Genomic DNA, 20,027 nt, shown 5'->3' on the forward strand with positions numbered 1-20,027 from the left:
GCTAGTGCTGGCATCAAGGAAGTTTTCATCAGTTCTTTGTATAAAATAAAGCTAAGTTTATTCAATTTAAGGATTGTCCTTTAGTCTGTTTTTCTTGAGCTAAAATTTCCTTTTATAAAATGGTGCTAGTAGGTGAACTTTAAAAACAATACAAGTAAGTCCTTGTTTGGAAAAATTAAAATTTGCTAACGCTGAGTTTACAACTCTTAAAATTTATTGGTCATTAAAAACAAAGTAGAAATCATGGTGTTAAATCTTATAATCTGTTTATGTATAGTAACTTTGTTTTCAGTCCTTTTAAAAGATTAAAACTTGGTAACCTAAAAAGCCCTTATTTTAACCAATACAATAAAAATCTCTCTTTATTGAGATGATGTTTGCTACCTACAGAATTGTAATTTGATATTGTAGGCTAAATGGAAATGGTTACCACCTCATTTGTATAGGATATACCTGAGAGCTCTTTAACTTAATAAAGACTTACATCCAAGTGAAGGTGGAATTTCAGTTTTTAAATGCTTTGTACAATTGTTTTTATTTCCTGAAAATTTTTTCTTTCCCAATGTTTACATTCTTCTGTAAGGAGAGAGTGTCTTATTAATTGTAGTTTCTGATTGTGTCCAACCAAACCACCAGCAAATCTCCATTGAATAAGGATAACTAAGAGAGGCAAGTCGGGGTGGGCTGCAGGGAACTGCAGGAAATTATTTAGGAATATGGGACTTCCTACTTTAATTCTATAACCTTTGATTATTTGCTCTGAGGTGAACTTAGTGTCTTTGTGAGTTTGTGACAAGTATGATGAAGCCCTGGTTTAGTTATTTAGGTCCTATCTTTGAAGCAAGATTTAGTACTAAAGCATTGTATTTTAGATTTATTTCTTTTCTTTATAGTCCCTTATTCTGAGTTGTCTATTTAGTTTCGTATCTGAAAAACAGATTTGGTATAAAATCATTAGTTGAGGTACTTACTCATTCTATGGCAGATAATATGTTGAAGCCCATAGACCGTAAAGTTTGTAATTCGTCCTTTTTGTAAGCCATATAAGTCTTCTCTTTGGGGTTGTAATATTAATAAATTAAAATATAGATGAAATATTTTCTTGTTCTTATGTTTAGTTGACAAGAAGAAAATTACATTTAGGATTCCTGAATGTGGGGAATGTTTGGATAGACCTAATGTATATAGTAATTTCTTTAAAACTTGCTTTCTTAATTAAATTAAGATGCTTATTATAGAGCAGTAGTAGTATAGCAGAATGGCTAAGAGTTTGGCCTTTGACACATTCCACTGAATATGAATCCTGGCTCTGTGCCTCTTTTTGCTATGATCTTGGGCCAGTAAATGTAATATTTCTGGACCTCGATTTCCTTATTTGAAAACGGTGATAAACCTATATTTTGTAGTGTAGTGGAAAATCAGCTGATGTGTAAAAATGCTTAGCTCAGTGCCTGGTACATAGAAATCAGAAATAAATATTAGATGCTATTATTATTATTCTGTGAAAATGATATTTTCTTATTGAATAGGGTTTTTCTGACATGGTGAAATATCACAGTTTTATTGATTTTGAACTTAAAACATGACATAAACTTTATATTCTTAGTTCATTTTCAAGTTAAAACTATCATTCATTTCCTGAAGACTTTTTCCTCTGTTAGTTTCCTGTGTTTTTCTTTTGATTTCTCTGTTTCTATTCTTTTTAATAACCCAGATTTTCCAGAAAGTACTTAGAGAAGGAATTATACACAGACCTAGGGGAGGAAATAGGTAAAAATATTTGCGATTATTCTCCGAATATTGTGTTTTTGGAATTACGGATATGTTTGTCTTTGAAGTCTTTCTTCATCTCACAAAACTTTGCTTTGACTTTTAATACCCAGTCTTACATCATGACTAGGAATGATTCCCAAAAGGTACTTAACAATGAATGACTAGCTTCATGGGGCCCTTTTAAGTTATTCAGCCATAAGCTACCAAATGTATACCTTATATCTCAGTAAACTTAGTGGTCATGGCAATTTACTCCAGTGCCAGCACTGATAAATCGAAGACCAACAAAGCACAAAGAGTTAAAATATGTACGCTCAATAACCACATATTTCACTTTCCAATACTTTTTTACTTTTATTTTTTTTGATGCAATTTCATTAGATTTATCAGTCTTCCTTTTTGCCCAGGTGCCTAGAAGAGAGGTAAATAGCATGAGCTCCATAAATGTTTGTTGAATGAATGAGAGAATTTGTAATCTGAGGTAGTGATCACACAAAAAAATAAGGAAGGAGGGCTGTTTAAAGTTGAGATCTTGATATTAGGTTTTTCCATTGCACTAGATTTTTTTTTTTTTGAGGCTTTCTTATTATGGTAAAATATACATAACATAAAATTTACCATTTTAACCATTTAGAAGTGTACACTGTAGTGGCATTAAGTACATTCACCGCTATCTATTTCCAGACTTCTTTTTCATGTAAAGGGAATTACACTCCATTGCACTGGAGTTTGGCAATAGTCATAACTATTGCTGATGTTGTTTTTACTTTTATACCCCAGCGGTACTTATTCAAACTTGATTATTTGTCATGAGGAAAACATTGTACATTTAAAAATTTTAGTTATTCTCTTGTAATGCTCTATTCCTTAAGGAGCAAAATGTAGTGAATACCTGCTATACCGGGCATGTATAGATGGATGAGACAATGTCTGCCCTAATTCACAGCCTAAGTAGTTATTTCCTCACTGTTTGGGAAAATGTGTGTGTGTATGTGTGTATTTCTAGTATCTCTCTGACACCTCTTCCAACTACTTTCAGTGAAAATTATTCTAAAATTTTCTCTCTGCACAAAGACTTACTCTGGTAAGTATGTGTGAATTAGTATTTCCAATTCCACTATTAAATATTCCGCAAAGAACATTCTTGTAGAAGTTTATACATAATGTAACCTTAGCTTTGCTGAAGTTGTATGTGAAAAATTTACCTGCATTGAAATGATCTCTCTTAATGCATGGTCTTAAAAATAGATTATTTTGTTTTTATTTTAATAGGAACCACTTTTCAACCTAATAGCAACTCCTATGTAAATCCTGACCACTTGAACTATTTCCGGTTTGCTGGACAGATCTTGGGATTAGCTCTGAACCATAGGCAGCTGGTGAACATTTACTTCACAAGATCATTCTACAAGCACATCCTTGGTATGGCTCTGTTGTTATTTCAGTAGGCATTTAGTTAAAGTGTTTTTCTTATGGTCTTTAGGGAAAATTAAGTAGATAAGTGGTGGCTTTTTTTGGGTAAATAATTTTCATTTTGATTGGAGACTGTATGTAAGGCATTTGGGGGCCTGAGGGAGAGAAAAAATAATCTACATTTTTGATAAAAAAATTTTTTCCCCCATTTTAGTGTGTATGTTTATGCTAAAAATGCATTTTAATATGGATATACTTAAGAGAATTGGGACTTTTTAAAGTTTATAATAATTTCCTGAATAGCTTTTTCAGAGAAAGGTTACATTGTAGAAATGTGGAAGAAACATAAGCTTAAATTTACAGACTTCCAAATTCAGGAATTAGCTTTCATTTAAATCATGCTGTGAAGTGGATTATATTTTGCAGTTTTACAAAGTATCTGTAGAGGGCAGTATTTCACCATTAAACAGATAAGGAAAGCAGAAACATTCAGAATATAACTGCTGTATGTTTGCATTTTTAGGTATTCCTGTGAATTACCAAGATGTGGCATCCATTGATCCAGAATATGCCAAAAACTTGCAGTGGATTTTAGATAATGATATTAGTGATTTGGGTCTAGAACTGACTTTTTCTGTTGAGACTGATGTGTTTGGAGCAATGGAAGAGGTGCCTTTGAAACCTGGGGGTGGAAGTATTCTTGTAACACAAAATAACAAAGTAAGTTATTTGAATTTTTACCTTAGCTATTGTTTGCAACTTAGCCCTGATAGTTTGTTAATTACCCTAAAGTCTTCTGGCATTAGCTAGAAAAACTTTTACTGTGAGAGTTTTGTAACACTTATAACAGATAAAATATTTGAATTAACTAAACCATCAAATACCAGACTTTGAATTATAAAGGATCATTTCATCGTTGTGTTAGGTACGCTGAGGCAGTTCCTGAAGCACCCTAGAGGATAGTTCAGTTGATTGTGTAAGTTGGGCATCTGCATATCAAAACATTTGACTAGAAATATAAACTTACGTCAATATCATATTTGCACTAAATCACTATTTCATGTTTGAAAAGTATGATAAAAAGAGTTCCAATAGAAGAATCCCCGTGTTTAAACTTTGTACACACTTTTGGGATCCAGTAAATTCTGTTAGATCTCTGAACTGGATTTTTTTTTAACTTTATAACGTGATTACTTTTATTATTATATCTCCTATTTGTACATATTTTTAAAAAGCTTGGTGCATGTTTTAAATTATACTGTTGAAAGTTATATTACTTTAATATATAATATAGTTTTATGTTTTGATAGATTATGTAGCAAATTGGGAGTCAGAAAATCTGGTTTTGGAATTCCAGTTCTGTCACTTACCAGTAGCAACATCTGGTAAAATTGGACTAAATCCTTTTTCCTTTCCTTTCATTGGATTATAATTCCAAGACAGCTTCAGAATCAGCTACCTATAAAAACTAATGTCCATTGAATCATTTTGTAGACTAGAGATTTAGTAAAATATAGTTTTTTTTTTTTTTTTAAAGGCCAAAAGACTTGTCCATGTTTTAACCTCTTTGAGCCTCAGTTTTCTATTCTGTATACTTAGGATAATAATACCTCCCATACAGAATTGGTACCAGCATTTTGTAAACTGCAAAACACCACAAAGGTTAGTTGTTATTGGATAGTTTTCTATAAAAGTAGATTCCTAAGCTTCACATATCTATAAGAATGAAGACCTGAATTTAGCTACATAATTTTACCTTATGAAACTTAGATACTATACATATTAAAAAAGAAAACTATGAACTTTAGTTTTTGAAAATAAAATCAGGAGCTGAGTTTTTGCACATTTATACTTAGTAAAGTCTTGGTCTACCCTCTCATTTTACACATGAGGACGCTGAAGCCTGAAGAGTTAATGGTAAAGCTGAGGCCAAAACCCAGGTCTCCTACTTTCAAGTCCAATGTTCTTCATCCTGTTAGCAAAAGTAATCACATCAAGGAAGATCTTGATTTTTAATACAGTGAGCCACATTAAGCTCTAGAAGATCAAAATAGTAAAATTGCCTAAAATAATTTTTAAAAGCTGTATGAACTTGCTAGTGAATTGAAATATTAAAAAAAATCTTTTAATATTAAATTGTTCACCTCATGGTGCATTTATTATTTTACTTTACACTGGATACCTCCTCTCAATTAGGGGTAATGAAGTCATAGAATCTTCATTATAAGCAAGTGATTGTTTTTCATGAGAGAACCTCACACGTGATTCCTAACTGTGAATACACTATCTGGTGAGTGAATGTGTCACTCCTATCAGATATATTTTATATGACAAAGTAGAAAGGCTCGTTAACAATTGCATGGTAGATAGCTATATTTATACTTGCATCTCCTGACAGCCTCCCTCCCATATGACATGATTTTTGTTTAGATTTTTAAAATATGTATTTAATTAATTCTTTTGCATTTGTGTTTTTCCATTAAAATCTATAAAGAAGGAAGATATTTAATAAATAATAACAAATAAGAATATACTTACATTGAGGTTATATACCCTTGATCGTGAGTCTACCTTCAGGCTGGAATATTGCTATAACATTAAAGAGCTTGGAAGTTTGCTTTCTAAGTTTAACACATTTTTATTTAACTATATTATTGACATTGTTTTGTTAGTGACAGGCTATCATTTTTAATGATGAGCTTTGGTAATATAGGGGTAAAAGCAGGATCTCAATTACTAATATATTAGTTCTCAGCTTTTATTTTCCTAACATAAACATTTCTCAAAGCAAATTGAGCCTCTTCATTTTCTTATATTACCAGTGAGTCAAGTGTAATTGTATACCAGATTGTTGCTGCTTAAACATTTAATGTTTATGCAATAAGCAACCTGATTTTTTAAAATTAAAAATCTTTAAAACATACCAACATCTTAAATTGATCTCTTGATTTAGAGTTGTTAAAGTATTGAATTTACAAATAAAATCTTCAAACCATGTTCTTTAGAGGTGTTATTGTTATTTTTTAACATACATTTCTGTCATGAACTTTTCTGTTACTCTAGGGTCAACCTTTTACTTATCTTTATAGGTATAAAGTTATAATTGTCACATTTGGCAAACGTGTTAGTCAGAAAAAGTCTGTGTAAGCTGATCTCCACATGGGGGAGTCATTTATTCCGAAGTTTTATTGAAAGGCTTTGGTAATTATAGGCTGAAACCAAATAGATAAAATACCTTTGTTTAAAAAGAATAAATAAATATTGTATTTATTTGTAATACATGCAAATAATGTAAGCACAGCAGTATAATTAGTTCTACATTTGAAATAAAATGCTCTTTTTTTTCTTTTTTAAAAATTTTTTTTTAAAATGCTCTTTTAAATTTAATTTTGTTTCTGCCAATGATTTATTTTAAAATCTAGACCAAAAAACAAAAAACAAAAAACCACTTGCTTTCACTTTAGAAAATGGCTGAATTACTGGGAGCTGAACATTTACATTTAAATAGTATTTTCAGCTTTTTAAAAAGTTTTGTTTTCACTTGTCACTTGCACTTTTAAATTCTTGACCAAAGAATAAAATTATGGAACCATAAAACCTTAAGTTAGGAGTGACATATTTTTGCTGGGCCTTCACTTCTAGCTCTTAGAACTGAGGAGTTAGCTTCGTGGCTTTCAACTATTAACAACACTTTTATCATTACTAATCATAAAGTTCATTCAGGCTGAGAGAACAAAATGGGGTGAGATTGGACAGGATATCAGGGAATGAATGGAGGAGGTGGCTTGAAAGTTGAGTTATAGAGGAGAAGCATTAAGTGGTCAGATAGGAGTAAGGAAGGGGAGAATGAAACGTTCTGGGCTCACAGAAAGGCACAGAGATAACAGAGCATGGTATATTTGGGGAGCCACAGGTGGGTCAGAGTTGTGGATGTTAGCTTAGATTGCAAAGTAAATGACTGGGAAAAGATGGGGTGGGGGAGGTAAGGTAGGCAGGGGCCAAATTCTGAAAGACGTTGTATCCACAATTAGAAATTTGAAAATTATTCTGAAGGCTTGGGGAGGATGATTGCAGATGCTGTAGAGGGCAATGACATGATTAAATTTCTGATTTTCTTTTAAAGATAACACCAATCTCAGCTTGGAGTGTGTAGAACGAGTTGAATTGGGGCAATATTGGAGTCAGGGCAGCTGATAGGTGATTGTGGCATTGGTCTGGGGAGCATGCACGAGGGATTTTATAAGACAGTGGCAGTGAGGATGGAAAATAGGAGATAGCTTTTGAGGATGTAGAATTTATAGAACATGGTCATTAGCTGTTCCAGAAGGTGAAAAAGAAGGACTCGAGGATGAGCCACTTAGGTGGATGGGCTCTGGAATGATGGGTGGTATTGTCATTCTTCTAGTCATCAACCTCATCACATCAGTCGTATTTTCTAGTGATGATAATAGCCACTGCCTATTGAGTACTTTGTGTACATTCCATGTATTTGAGTTGTGTCCTTTGTGCATTTCTCATTTACTGTAACAGCCTTTTGAGATAGTTATTTCTATTCATTAAGCGTGGAAACAGCTTTAATAGTAAGAGCATCTGACATTTATTAGGTGCCTATGACGTGCTAGGTAGGCACTTTTTTATAAAAGTGCTTTATGTGTATTTTTTTTATGTGTGGTGGATTTGAATCTAGACAGTCTGTATATTTCAAGCCGGAGCTTGTAACTGTGATACTATATTCCTTTAGAAGTTAAATAACTGACTAAGGGCTCAAAATTGGTAACTGGTAGACCCTCAGTTTAAATTGAGGTCTGTATGGTTGCATAACTGCTGGGCCTCTCATTTACTAAGGCAGTGAATATGAACAAGGTAACAAATACAAATTTAGTATGTTTTCCAAATTTATGGTTAGCAGAGGGTAAGGTTGGGAAGGGAGGGATAAACTAGGAGTTTGGGATTAACTGATATACACTATTGTATATGAAATAGATAAACAAGGACCTACTATATAGCACAGGGAGCTATACTCAATATCTTATAATAGCCTATAATGGAAAAGAATATGAAAAAAATATAAATACTATATATAACTGAATTACTTTGCTGTGTGTCTGCTAGTTTCATTTGATTTATTTCACATACAAATGCATTTGATGCCCATACAAGTACAAAATACAAGCTTGTCTGTATAGAATATTGACTTAAAGTGGATTCCTTATGTGTATCTTCAGAAAAGTATGCTATGAGAGATCTTTTAATTACTCTAAAAACTTTTAAAATAGTCTAGGGTTCTCCATATTGAGTGTATGTGTGTAGTTTTAGATTGGTTTTTAAATTATCTTTAGTATCTTTTGTCAACAATGGAGAACATGCTTTTCTTTGCATTTTAGTTGGTATATTCTAAAAATTCACTTTAAAAATCACCAAATCCTTGTAATGGTAACCTGAAGAATCACTATTTTCAATGACTGAATTTGTTCCAAGGAAGCTGAAATAATAGGATTTTTATCAGACTATCAATCTTTATAACTAATTTGTGATGTTAAAAATAAAAATATATTGGTAAAGGATAGACTATTGAAAAGTGTTACAATGTAAAAATGTGCCTCTCTTTTTTCTTATATCTACTTATTCCTGCAGAAGAAACCTGGTATCCTTTGAGTTTTCAGTGAAGAAATTTTCAGTGAGAACTCTTACATACCAGAGCAATAATAATCAAGTGTATAAGCCCAGGAAAGAAGCTTTTATTACTAAAGGATTTATATTCAAACAGTGAATTGAAGTATGCCAGTCATAATGCCATTTAAACTGTTAATTTAAAAGTAAAAATAACTATTTCAAAGTTTTACAAGTATGTCCAAGTTTATCAGTTTACCTTTGATAAGAACTTATTACTTTCACTATTAAAAGTTAACTATTAGTTAAGTAAATATGGTTTATATATCTTTCAAGAAATAATGAAAAAAATTTTCAAGAAGAAAAATAGCTTCAAAAAAAGGTGTCAGTTTTCAAGATTATCACCACTCCTCGTAAGAAGACATAAATTAGATTCAAAGCCTGAAAAGAAGTTAAAATTTTAAGGAAGATTTCCAGGGGATGATATTATTCATTCCACAATTCAGAAGACTAGGAGATTATTAAAACCAAATGTTTCTGTAACTAAACATGTAATTCAACTGGAACGTAATATCTGAAAGTTGAATCTTAATCTTAGTGTTTTTATTGTTTCCCTTTGCAGTTATTCTTTGCTTACCTATCTTATATCAGTTATGAGGCTCAGAGATTGAGCTAGAAAAAAGTTGTTAAGGCTCTTTTTTAAAGTTGTTGTCTCTATGCTGAGGGTTTCTAAGTTGAAAGCTTTCAATAAACATAACTTTCAGCAGAAGAGGTACTAAGTCAGATTCTTTAGTATAGTTAATTCTCCAATTTAATTCTGTGGCACCTGTTACTATTTTATGCCCTCAAAGAATTAACAGTAAAACTCAGGTGGGAGCAAATATGACTCCTAGGATGCGCCACCTGCTGGGGATAAAAATATCCCCCACCTCCATGTTATATCATCTCTTTAGATACATTAGAATGAAGGGGGATTTTAGGTTTCATTTATACTTAGTCTTTATTTGAGCAGCTCTTTATGCCAGTGTTCTGTGGACTGATTGTCATCTACATGTTGACCGTTTAAGATATTTGATGTAGTTACCCAAGGGCATGAAGTGTGGGGGTGAGTTACTTGGATCTGAACAGTCAAAATGTTAGTGTATCATAATAGTGGATGTTCACAGTAATAATTGTATCATCAAGAACATGTTAATGTGTGTTATTCTCTCTGAGGATGTGCTCTTTAAGGAGGCAGGGATACATTTTAGAAGCAATTGGATTTAGATTTTTTTCTATTAAACACAGTTATCTTTCAGCTACCTGGAAAACTCTTACTTTATTAAACAACTCAGGAGAATTTGTGATGGCTAGGATTTTATTATTTTACCAAGAAATAATTTAGACCAAGATTTGTCCATATTTAAATTAACTTAATATGTAGACTGGTATCTGAAGGAACTGAGTTTTCACAAATTGATATCCAATAACTATGGGCCAGAGTTACAAAAATAAGTGTAGGAAGTAATTAATATTGGAGGGGACATTAGTATACTTGTGAAAATAGAATGTAAATAGAAAATAAAATTTTTAAAAATAGAATGTATGAGGAAATAATAGGAATTAATTGATAGAAAAAGTGTGTACTATGGTAAATATGGAATGCAATGACAAATAAAAATAAAGTGTACTCGAGCAGATCATGCTTCATAATTTGAGGTCTTGAATAATGAGGAGTGAATAGTACCTTAAGATTATAAAAGCAAAAAATCTTGAGGGAAATATATAATTATTAATGAGTGGAGCAGAAAAATTTTAGTATGTTCATTAAGCAGTTTAGTTAGAACAGACATGAATTAAGAGAATCATGTGTTAATGCTAAAATCGTTGCTGGTTATTACTTGGAAGTGTGTTGTATATATTATTTCCTAGGTTGGATCCTGAAAATATAGTTTGTGTTTCTGTTTCATTGGCACACATTTCTGTTTCCCTCTCTCTGGTAACTAGCTGGATGTAACTTGTAGAAACTGATTAATTCCTGTACAATGGAGAAAAACCTTTGGATGGTTGGGAGTGGGATTTGGGGTGGGAGTAGATTGAATAGCAGAGATGGTAGCTTTCCCCATGCCAGACTGCAGAAGGAGCTGAGCAGGGTTTGGGGAGAGCTGTGAGCAGTCCATTGTGGCACTTCTGCAGCTCTGAGATGTATGGAGAATTCATAGCCGGATAACTTGCTGGCTCAGTGCTGGTGGTTTTTTTTTTGGGGGTGGGGGGGAATAGAGCATCAGATTAGTGCCTATATATATGTATATATATTAAAGGAAGGGGCCTAAAATAGGCTTTCTCACTCTGTGTTTAGAGCATTCATTCCTGGGAGGTGAGAACTATATACAGCATATTGCTTTTTACTCTCAAAATTTCACTTAGATGTAATTTAAAATATACAAATAATAACAGTGATGGAGTTTATATATAGCGAGAGATGATAATTCATTTTGTCTGAGCCAAAAATACATTTTTTACTGTTAGTGAAATTTTAAATGACACTATTCTCGAAAATGATGATGTATATTTTAAAATAAAATGTGTGAAAATAGCTTACCTTAACTCAGAATCAGAGGCTACACTTAAATGAGTCATTTTATCAAGTTCTAAGTGTGTTTTAAGTGAATTTATTGAATGTGTGCATTGATCACATTATTTGTTGAACACTTACCAAGTGTCAGGCACTTTTTTAAAAGCTGAAAATATATACTGGTAAACAAAACAGAGCGCTTGCTTGCAGAGAGCTTACAGTCTAATAGGACATTTCAGTCAGAGAAACCAGGAAGTGTACAGACACTGAGGCCTGAACAAGCTTGTGTTTGGAGGATAGAGAGGGGGCAAAGGGGAGTGGAAGGAAGTGAGATGAGAGAGCAAGGCAGAGACTGGGTCATTTAGGGCCTTATGGACTAGGAAAGGAGTTTGGACTTCACTCCAAGTGTCACGGGAAGTCATTGTTGGGTTTTGAGAAGGAGGGTCATGTGAGCTGAATTCTATATAAAAAAAAATAAATATATTTTTAAAACTCACTCTGGTGTGGAGAAGAAGCAGTTGACAAAGGCAAACAGAAGCAGCAGTGACACCAGATGTTGCAGTAATCCAGGTGAGAGATGATGATGGCTTGGACCAAGGTGCTAAAAGTGGAGATGGTGAGACAAGGTCTGATGGCGAATATTTTTTCTGGTAGATCTGGTCGCACTCGCTGATAGAGGGTGTGAGAGGAACCTGGGTGATTGCTTCTTAGGATTTTGGCCTTAACAGCTTAGTGAATGGTTTGCTGAGATGAATGGATATTGGTGCCAAATTAATTCTAAACCTTTACCTCTTAAATGAGAAATGATCATATCAATAGTATCTTAAGTACATGAAATTAAAAAAAAGTCATCACAGAAACTTTTTTTTTTTAATAGGCGGAGTATGTCCAGCTTGTCACTGAACTTCGAATGACAAGAGCCATTCAGCCTCAGATCAATGCTTTTTTACAGGGCTTTCATATGTTCATTCCACCTTCCCTCATACAACTTTTTGATGAATATGAATTGGTAAGGAAAAAACAGTTCTTTTGTTGTTACACAACACAATGACACAAAACTCCAGTTGATGTGATTTAGAAATAATTTTGGAGCACAATGATGAATGGATATTACAGTTTAATGTTCACGTTTAGGGAGTTCCTATCAGATTTGTGATTGTGCTTCTTTTAAGGTTAATAACCAGATTACCAGTTTCTTAATGTGAAATGGAGTGAGGTGGATACAAATACAAGAATGGAATGTATTTCCAAAGTGTTCTACATGGGAAATATTGAAGGCCAGTCTTCCCAGAAGCAGTAGTCACATTATTTCTGAGTTTTTGTTTGGGCTATATGAGGTAAAGGATACTGATACTAACTCTCTTGTACCTCCAAAAAGAAAAACTGATTGAGGGATTTTCTTGTTGGTTTTCTGTTTTCTTCTCCAGCTTCTTATTTCATCATGTATATAATTTTATAATTTTCCATTTTAAACCTGTATGGTGTCCACTGTTTTTGGTGGCCCCTAGTCTCTAATAAATGTTTTGTTTTGCCTTTTTTTTTTTTTTTGCCTGCTCTTTATTGTGATCTAACAGGATTTCTGATTTTATATGATTTATGTCTGCATTTTCCCCCATTTCCTTTTTTCTCTTTTATTTTTGGTAATAAATTATTTTCAAACTCTTTGAGTTGTCTAACTCCTTAATAAAACTGCACAATATTTTAAATAGAGTATGGCTGCTTTCTTTAGTTTAAAAATGATAATTTGGAATAATAAATTTTAGGTCAGTGGAAAAGTATCCTTTGGTTTTTATTCTGTCTCATAAAATTAGTTTTACCCTATGCTTTTCATTTTAATATATGAATAAGTACATTGGTATGTACCAGTTAATTTTACATATACCAATATTTTTAATTTATCACTCATAGTATGTCAGTATAGTAGTGGACAAAATTTGCTAAATTATGTTGAAGTCCATGGTGACTTAGTATCACTAAATGCCAGTTTTGAGTTCTTTGGTTGTGTTTTTAGGTTTAAGATGAATGGTTTTATTTAGCATAGACTTGTCTAGTTCTTGCATAACCATAAAAGTTACTATTTTTAGTATTTGAAAATGGAGGCGTACTTATGAATTGTTGAACAGAAACTTACATTATTTTCTGGACCTACATGTAAAAAGCAAATAGCAACAACACAAATAATTGACAAAAACTTTGCCTTATAATTTACTGATACTGAGTTTAATGAAATTTTTTATTGAATTACAATATACATGAGAAAAGTACATGCATCATAAATAGCCTGATGAATTTTCACAAACTGTATATACATTCATCAAACAGCACCCAGATCAGGAAACTGAGAAATCCTAACATCCCAGATTCCCTCTCACGTCCTCTTCCTGTCACTCTTACCCTTCATGGGTATCCAGTCTCCTGACTTGTAATAATATAGATTAGATTACCTGTTTTTGAACTTAATGTAAATGGAATAATCACCTAGAATCTATCTGACTTTAGCACAGCTTTTTGTTTGTAAGAATCATATGTATTATCACATGCAGTTGTAATGTGTTCATTTTCATGCTCTGTAGTACTTCATTGTGTCAACATACTTTTTTTTTTTTTGTCTTTTCTACTCTTGAACATTTGGTGGGTACTTTTCAGTTTCAGGTTATTCTGTAGATTATATATCTTGGAGTGGAATTGCTGGGATTTAGGGTGTGCATTATTCCAATAGAGTAGGCACTAGGAAGTAGTTTTCTTCTATGTTTTTTATTTTTACCATTCTGGTGAAATAGTAGTGGTATTTCCTGGTGATTTTAATTTGTATTTTCCTGATGATCAGTGGGATAGAGTGTGTTTTATATGTTTATTGGCCATTTGTATACTGTTTTTGAAGTGTTTATTCAAGTAATTTGTCCATTTTTATATTGTGTTTTCTGGTTTTTGGTTTTTTTTTTTTTTATACTGATTTGTAGGAGACTTTTTGTATTCTTCATAGGAGTCTGTTAGAAGTATTGTGAATATCTTCTACTCTGGTGTCTTTTAATTAATGAAGTTTTTAGTTTTAATATAGTTCAATTTATCACTTGTTTTTTCTTTTTTTTTTTAATAAATGGAACTTTTTGTGTCCTATTTAAAAAATTGTTTCTTATTCCAAGGTTATGAAATTATTTTCCTGTGTTTTCTTCTGAAAACTTTATTCCTTTTTCTTTTACATTTAGGTTTGCTACTGGTAAGTTTTTTTTTTTTTTTTTTTTTTTAATTTTTTTAATTTTTTATTTTTTTTTATTATTTTATTTTATTTTTTTGGGGGTACACCAGGTTCAATCAACTGTTTTTATACACATATCCCCATATTCCCTCCCTTCCTTGACGCCCCCCCCCTCGAGTCCCCCCCACCCTCCCTGCCCCAGTCCTCTAAGGCATCTTCCATCCTCGAGTTGGACTCCCTTTGTTATACAACAACTTCCCACTGACTATTTTACAGTTGGTAGTATATATATGTCTGTGCTACTCTCTCGCTTCTTCTCAGTTTCCCCTTCACCCCCCGCCCCCTCCCATACCTCGAGTTCTCCAGTCCATTCTCTGTATCTGCTTCCTTGTTCTTGTCACTGAGTTCATCAGTACCATTTTTAGATTCCGTATATGTGAGTTAGCATACAATATTTGTCCTTCTCTTTCTGACTTACTTCACTATGTATGACAGATTGTAGTTCTATCCACCTCATTACATATAGCTCCATCTCATCCCTTTTTATAGCTGAGTAATATTCCATTGTATATATATGCCACATCTTCTGTATCCATTCATTTGTTGATGGGCATTTAGGTTGCTTCCATGTCCTGGCTATTGTAAATAGTGCTGAAATAAACATTATGGTACATGTTTCTTTTGGGATTATGGTTTTCTTTGGGTATATGCCCAGGAGTGGGATGACTGGATCATATGGTAGTTCTATTTGTAGTTTTTTAAGGAACCTCCAAATTGTTTTCCATAGTGGCTGTACCAACTTACAGTCCCACCAACAGTGCAGGAGAGTTCCCTTTTCTCCACACCCTCTCCAACATTTGTTGTTTCCAGACTTTGTGATGATGGCCATTCTGATTGGTGTGAGGTGATACCTCATTGTGGCTTTGACTTGCATTTCTCTGATGATGAGTGATGTTGAGCATCTTTTCATGTGTTTGTTGGCCATCTGTATGTCTTCTTTGGAGAAATGTCTATTTAGGTCTTCTGCCCATTTGTGGATTGGGTTATTTGCTTTTTTGGTATGAAGCTGCCTGAGCTGCTTGTATATTTTGGAGGTTAATCCTTTGTCCGTTGTTTCATAGGCAATTATTTTTTCCCATTCTGAGGGTTGCCTTTTAGTCTTGTTTATGGTTTCTTTTGCTGTGCAAAAGCTTTTAAGTTTCATGAGGTCCCATTCATTTATTCTTGATTTTATTTCCATGATTCTAGGAGGTGGGTCAAAAAGGATGTTGCTTTGATGTATGTCAAAGAGTGTTCTGCCTATGTTTTCCTCTAGGAGTTTTATAGTGTCTGGCCTTACATGTAGGTCTTTAATCCATTTGGAGTTTATTTTTGTGTATGGTGTTAGGAAGTGTTCTAATTTCATTCTTTTACATGTTGCTGTCCAATTTTCCCAGCACCACTTATTGAAGAGGCTGTCTTTTTTCCATTGTATACTCGTGCCTCCTTTGTCAAAGATAAGGTGCCCATATGTGTTTGGGCTTACTTCTGAGTTCTCTATTCTATTCCATTGATCTTCCTTTCTATTTTTGTGCCAGTACCATACTGTCTTGATCACTATGGCCTTGTAGTATAGTTTGAAGTCAGGAAGCCTGATTCCACCTACTCCATTTTTCCTTCTCAAGATTGCTTTGGCTATTCGGGGTCTTTTGCGTTTCCATACAAATCGTAAGATTTCTTGCTCTAGTTCTGTGAAAAATGCCATTGGTAATCTGATCGGGATTGCATTAAATCTGTAAATTGCTTTGGGTAGTACGGTCATTTTCACAATGTTGATTCTTCCAATCCAGGAACATGGTATGTCCCTCCATCTGTTTGTGTCGTCTTTGATTTCTTTCATCAATGTCTTAAAGTTTTCTGCATACAGATCTTTTGCCTCCTTAGGCAGGTTTATTCCTAGGTATTTGATTCTTTTTGTTGCAATGGTGAATGGGAGAGTTTCCTTAATTTCTCTTTCTGCTCTTCCGTTGTTAGTGTATAGGAATGCAAGAGATTTCTGTGCATTAATTTTGTATCCTGCTACTTTACTAAACTCATCAATGAGTGCTAGCAGTTTTCTGGTAGAGTCTTTAGGGTTTTCTATATATAGTATCATGTCATCTGCAAAGAGTGATAATTTTACTTCTTCTTTTCCAATTTGGATTCCTTTAATTTCTTTTTCTTCTCTGATTGCTGTGGCTAACACTTCCAAAACTATGTTGAATAACAGTGGTGAGAGTGGACACCCTTGTCTTGTTCCTGTTCTTAGAGGGAATTCTTCCAGTTTTTCTCCATTGAGAACAATGTTGGCTTTTGGTTTGTCATATATGGCTTTTATGATGTTGAGGTAATTTCCTTCTATGCCCATTTTCTGGAGAGCTTTTATCATAAATGGATGTTGAACTTTGTCAAAAGCTTTTTCTGCATCTATTGAAATGATCATATGGTTTTTATCCTTCAATTTGTTGATATGATGTATCACGTTGATTGATTTGCGTATATTGAAGAATCCTTGCATCCCAGGGATAAACCCCACTTGATCGTGGTGTATGATTTTTTTAAGGTGCTGTTGCAGTCTGTTAGCTAGTATTTTGTTGAGGATTTTTGCATCTATATTCATCAGTGATATTGGTCTGTAGTTTTCTTTCTTTGTGACATCTTTGCCTGGTTTTGGTATCAGGGTGATGGTGGCCTCGTAGAATGAGTTTGGGAGTGCTCCGCCTTCTGCAATATTTTGGAAGAGTTTGAGAAGGATAGGTGTTAACTCTTCTCGAAATGTTTGATAGAATTCGCCAGTGAATCCATCTGGTCCTGGGCTTTTGTGTGTTGGGAGATTTTTAATCACTGCCTCAATTTCTGTACTTGTGATTGGTCTGTTCATGGTTTCTATTTCTTCCTGGTTCAGTCTTGGAAGATTGTATTTTTCTAAGAATGTATCCATTTCTTCCAGGTTATCCAGTTGATTGGCATATAGTTGCTTGTAGTAGTCTCTCATGATGTTTTGTATTTCTGAGGTGTCTGTTGTGACTTCTCCTTTTTCATTTCTAATTCTGTTGATTTGCATCTTCTCCCTTTTTTTCTTGATGAGTCTGGCTAATGGTTTATCAATTTTGTTAATCTTCTCAAAGAACCAGCTTTTAGTTTTATTTATTTTTCTTATGGTTTCTTTCCTTTCTTTTTCATTTATTTCTGCTCTGATCTTTATGATTTCTTTCCTTCTGCTCGCTTTGGGGTTTCTTTGTTCTTCTTTCTCTAGTTGTTTGAGGTGTAAGGTTAGGTTGTTTATTCGATCATTTTCTTGTTTCTTAAGGTAGGACTGTATTGCTATAAACTTCCCTCTTAGAACTGCTTTTGCTGCATCCCATAGGTTTTGGGTTGTTGTGTTTTCGTTGTCATTTGTTTCTAGATATTTTTTGATTTCCTCTTTGATTTCTGTAGTGATTCCTTGGTTGTTTAAGAGTGAATTGTTTAGCCTCCATGTGTTTGTATTTTTTGCAGTTTTTTTCCTGTAATTGATATCTAGTCTCATGGCGTTGTGGTCTGAGAAGATGCTTGATATGATTTCAATTTTCTTGAATTTGCTGAGGTTTGATTTGTGACCCAAGATGTGATCTATCCTGGAAAATGTTCCGTGTGCACTTGAGAAGAAAGTGTAGTCTGTCGTTTTTGGATGGAATGTCCTATAAATATCAATTAAGTCGAGATGGTCTAATGTGTCATTTAAAGCTTGTGTGTCTTTATTTATTTTCTGTTTGGATGATCTGTCCATTGATGTAAGTGGGGTGTTCAAGTCTCCCACTATAATTGTGTTACTGTCGATGTCCCCTTTTATAGCTGTTAGTATTTGCCTTATGTATTGAGGTGCTCCTATATTGGGGGCATAGATATTTACCATTGTGATATGTTCTTCTTGGATGGATCCCTTGATCATTATGTAGTGCCCTTCCTTGTCTCTTTTAATAGTCTTTACTTTCAAGTCTAATTTGTCTGATATGAGTATTGCTACTCCAGCTTTCTTTTGACTTCCATTTGCATGGAATATCTTTTTCCATCCCTTGACTTTCAGTCTATATGTATCCCTTGGTCTGAAGTGGGTTTCTTGTAGGCAGCATATAGAAGGGTCTTGTTTTTGTATCCATTCAGCCAGTCTGTGTCTTTTGGTTGGAGCATTTAGTCCATTTACATTTAAAGTGATTATTGACATGTGTGTTCCAATGACCATTTTCTGAATTGTTTTGGGTTTGTATTTGTAGGTGTTTTCCTTTTCTTGTGTTTCCTACTTAGAGAAGTTCCTTTAGCACTTGTTGTAAGGCTGGTTTGGTGGTGCTGAATTCTCTTAACTTTTGCTTGTCTGGAAAGCTTTTGATTTCTCCCTCAAATCTGAATGAGATTCTTGCTGGGTAGAGTATTCTTGGCTGTAGGTTTCTCTCTTTCAGGACTTTCAGTATATCCTGCCATTCCCTTCTGGCCTGCAGAGTTTCTGTAGAAAGGTCAGCTGTTATCCTGATGGGTTTTCCCTTATATGTTGTTTGTTGCTTTTCTCTTGCTGCTTTTAATATTTTTTCTTTGTGTTGAATTGTCGTTAGTTTGATTAATATGTGTCTTGGTGTATTTCTCCTTGTGTTTATTCTGTATGGGACTCTCTGTGCTTCTTGGACTTGGTGAATTATTTCCTTTCCCATGTTGGGGAAGTTTTCCACTATAACCTCTTCAAATATTTTCTCAGACCCTTTCTTGTTTTCTTCTTCTTCTGGGATGCCTATAATTCGAATGTTGGTACGTTTAAAGTTATCACTGAGGTCTCTGAGGCTGTCTTCTAGTCTTTTTATTTTTTTATCTTTTTCCTGCTCTGTGGCGTTTATTTCTCCCATTCTATCTTCCAACTCACTTATTCGTTCTTCTGCCTCAGTCATTCTGCTGGTTAGAGCATCTAGAGTATTTTTAATTTCAGTTATTTTGTTATCCATTGCTGTTTGTTTTTCTGAGTTCTTATGAACTGTTTCTTGTACTTTCTCTATTTTGTTATCAAGATTTTGTATCATTTTTACTATCATTACTCTAAATTCTTTTTCAGGCATTTTTCCTATTTCCTCCTCATTTATTTGGTCTTGTGGGTTTTTTTCCTGCTCCTTTGCCTGCATGGTGTTTCTTTGTTTCCTCATGGTTGTCCAAGCTTTTGGGGTTGCTTGTCTTGGTGATAGAGGTGTTTATAGAAGACTGTCCAAGCCTCAGACTAATGTCCAAGTATTGGAGTAGACGAATATTCAGTCGGCTATGTCAGGCTCCCCGCAGCCCTTTCTGGTGTCCGAGGCCGTCTGCTGGTGTTCAGCTGGTTCTCTGTGGGAATGACTGCGTCCTTCCGTGCATTCCCAATGCATCTGTGGAGAGGGATGCACTCCACGTCTCTCTACTTCGCCGCCATCTTTTTTTCCCCACACACTACTCTTAATTCCTGGACACTGG

At 33.9% G+C, this 20,027-nt stretch overlaps 1 protein-coding gene across 3 annotated transcripts in view; it reads left to right on the top strand.

The window, feature by feature from the left end:
• HACE1 (HECT domain and ankyrin repeat containing E3 ubiquitin protein ligase 1) overlaps positions 1-20,027 on the top strand; it is a 109,131-nt gene that overhangs the window by 76,280 nt on the left and 12,824 nt on the right. For 2 of the 3 annotated variants that reach the window (XM_057739228.1, XM_057739230.1), the window contains 3 exons: positions 3,046-3,195; positions 3,710-3,906; positions 12,228-12,359. In XM_057739228.1, the coding sequence (XP_057595211.1) occupies positions 3,046-3,195; positions 3,710-3,906; positions 12,228-12,359 (479 nt within the window). The remainder of the gene's footprint in view (positions 1-3,045; positions 3,196-3,709; positions 3,907-12,227; positions 12,360-20,027) is intronic. The other variant, XM_057739229.1, reaches the window with a different exon arrangement.

This window comes from Hippopotamus amphibius, chromosome 6 (assembly GCF_030028045.1).
Source record: "Hippopotamus amphibius kiboko isolate mHipAmp2 chromosome 6, mHipAmp2.hap2, whole genome shotgun sequence".
NCBI lineage: Eukaryota > Metazoa > Chordata > Mammalia > Artiodactyla > Hippopotamidae > Hippopotamus > Hippopotamus amphibius.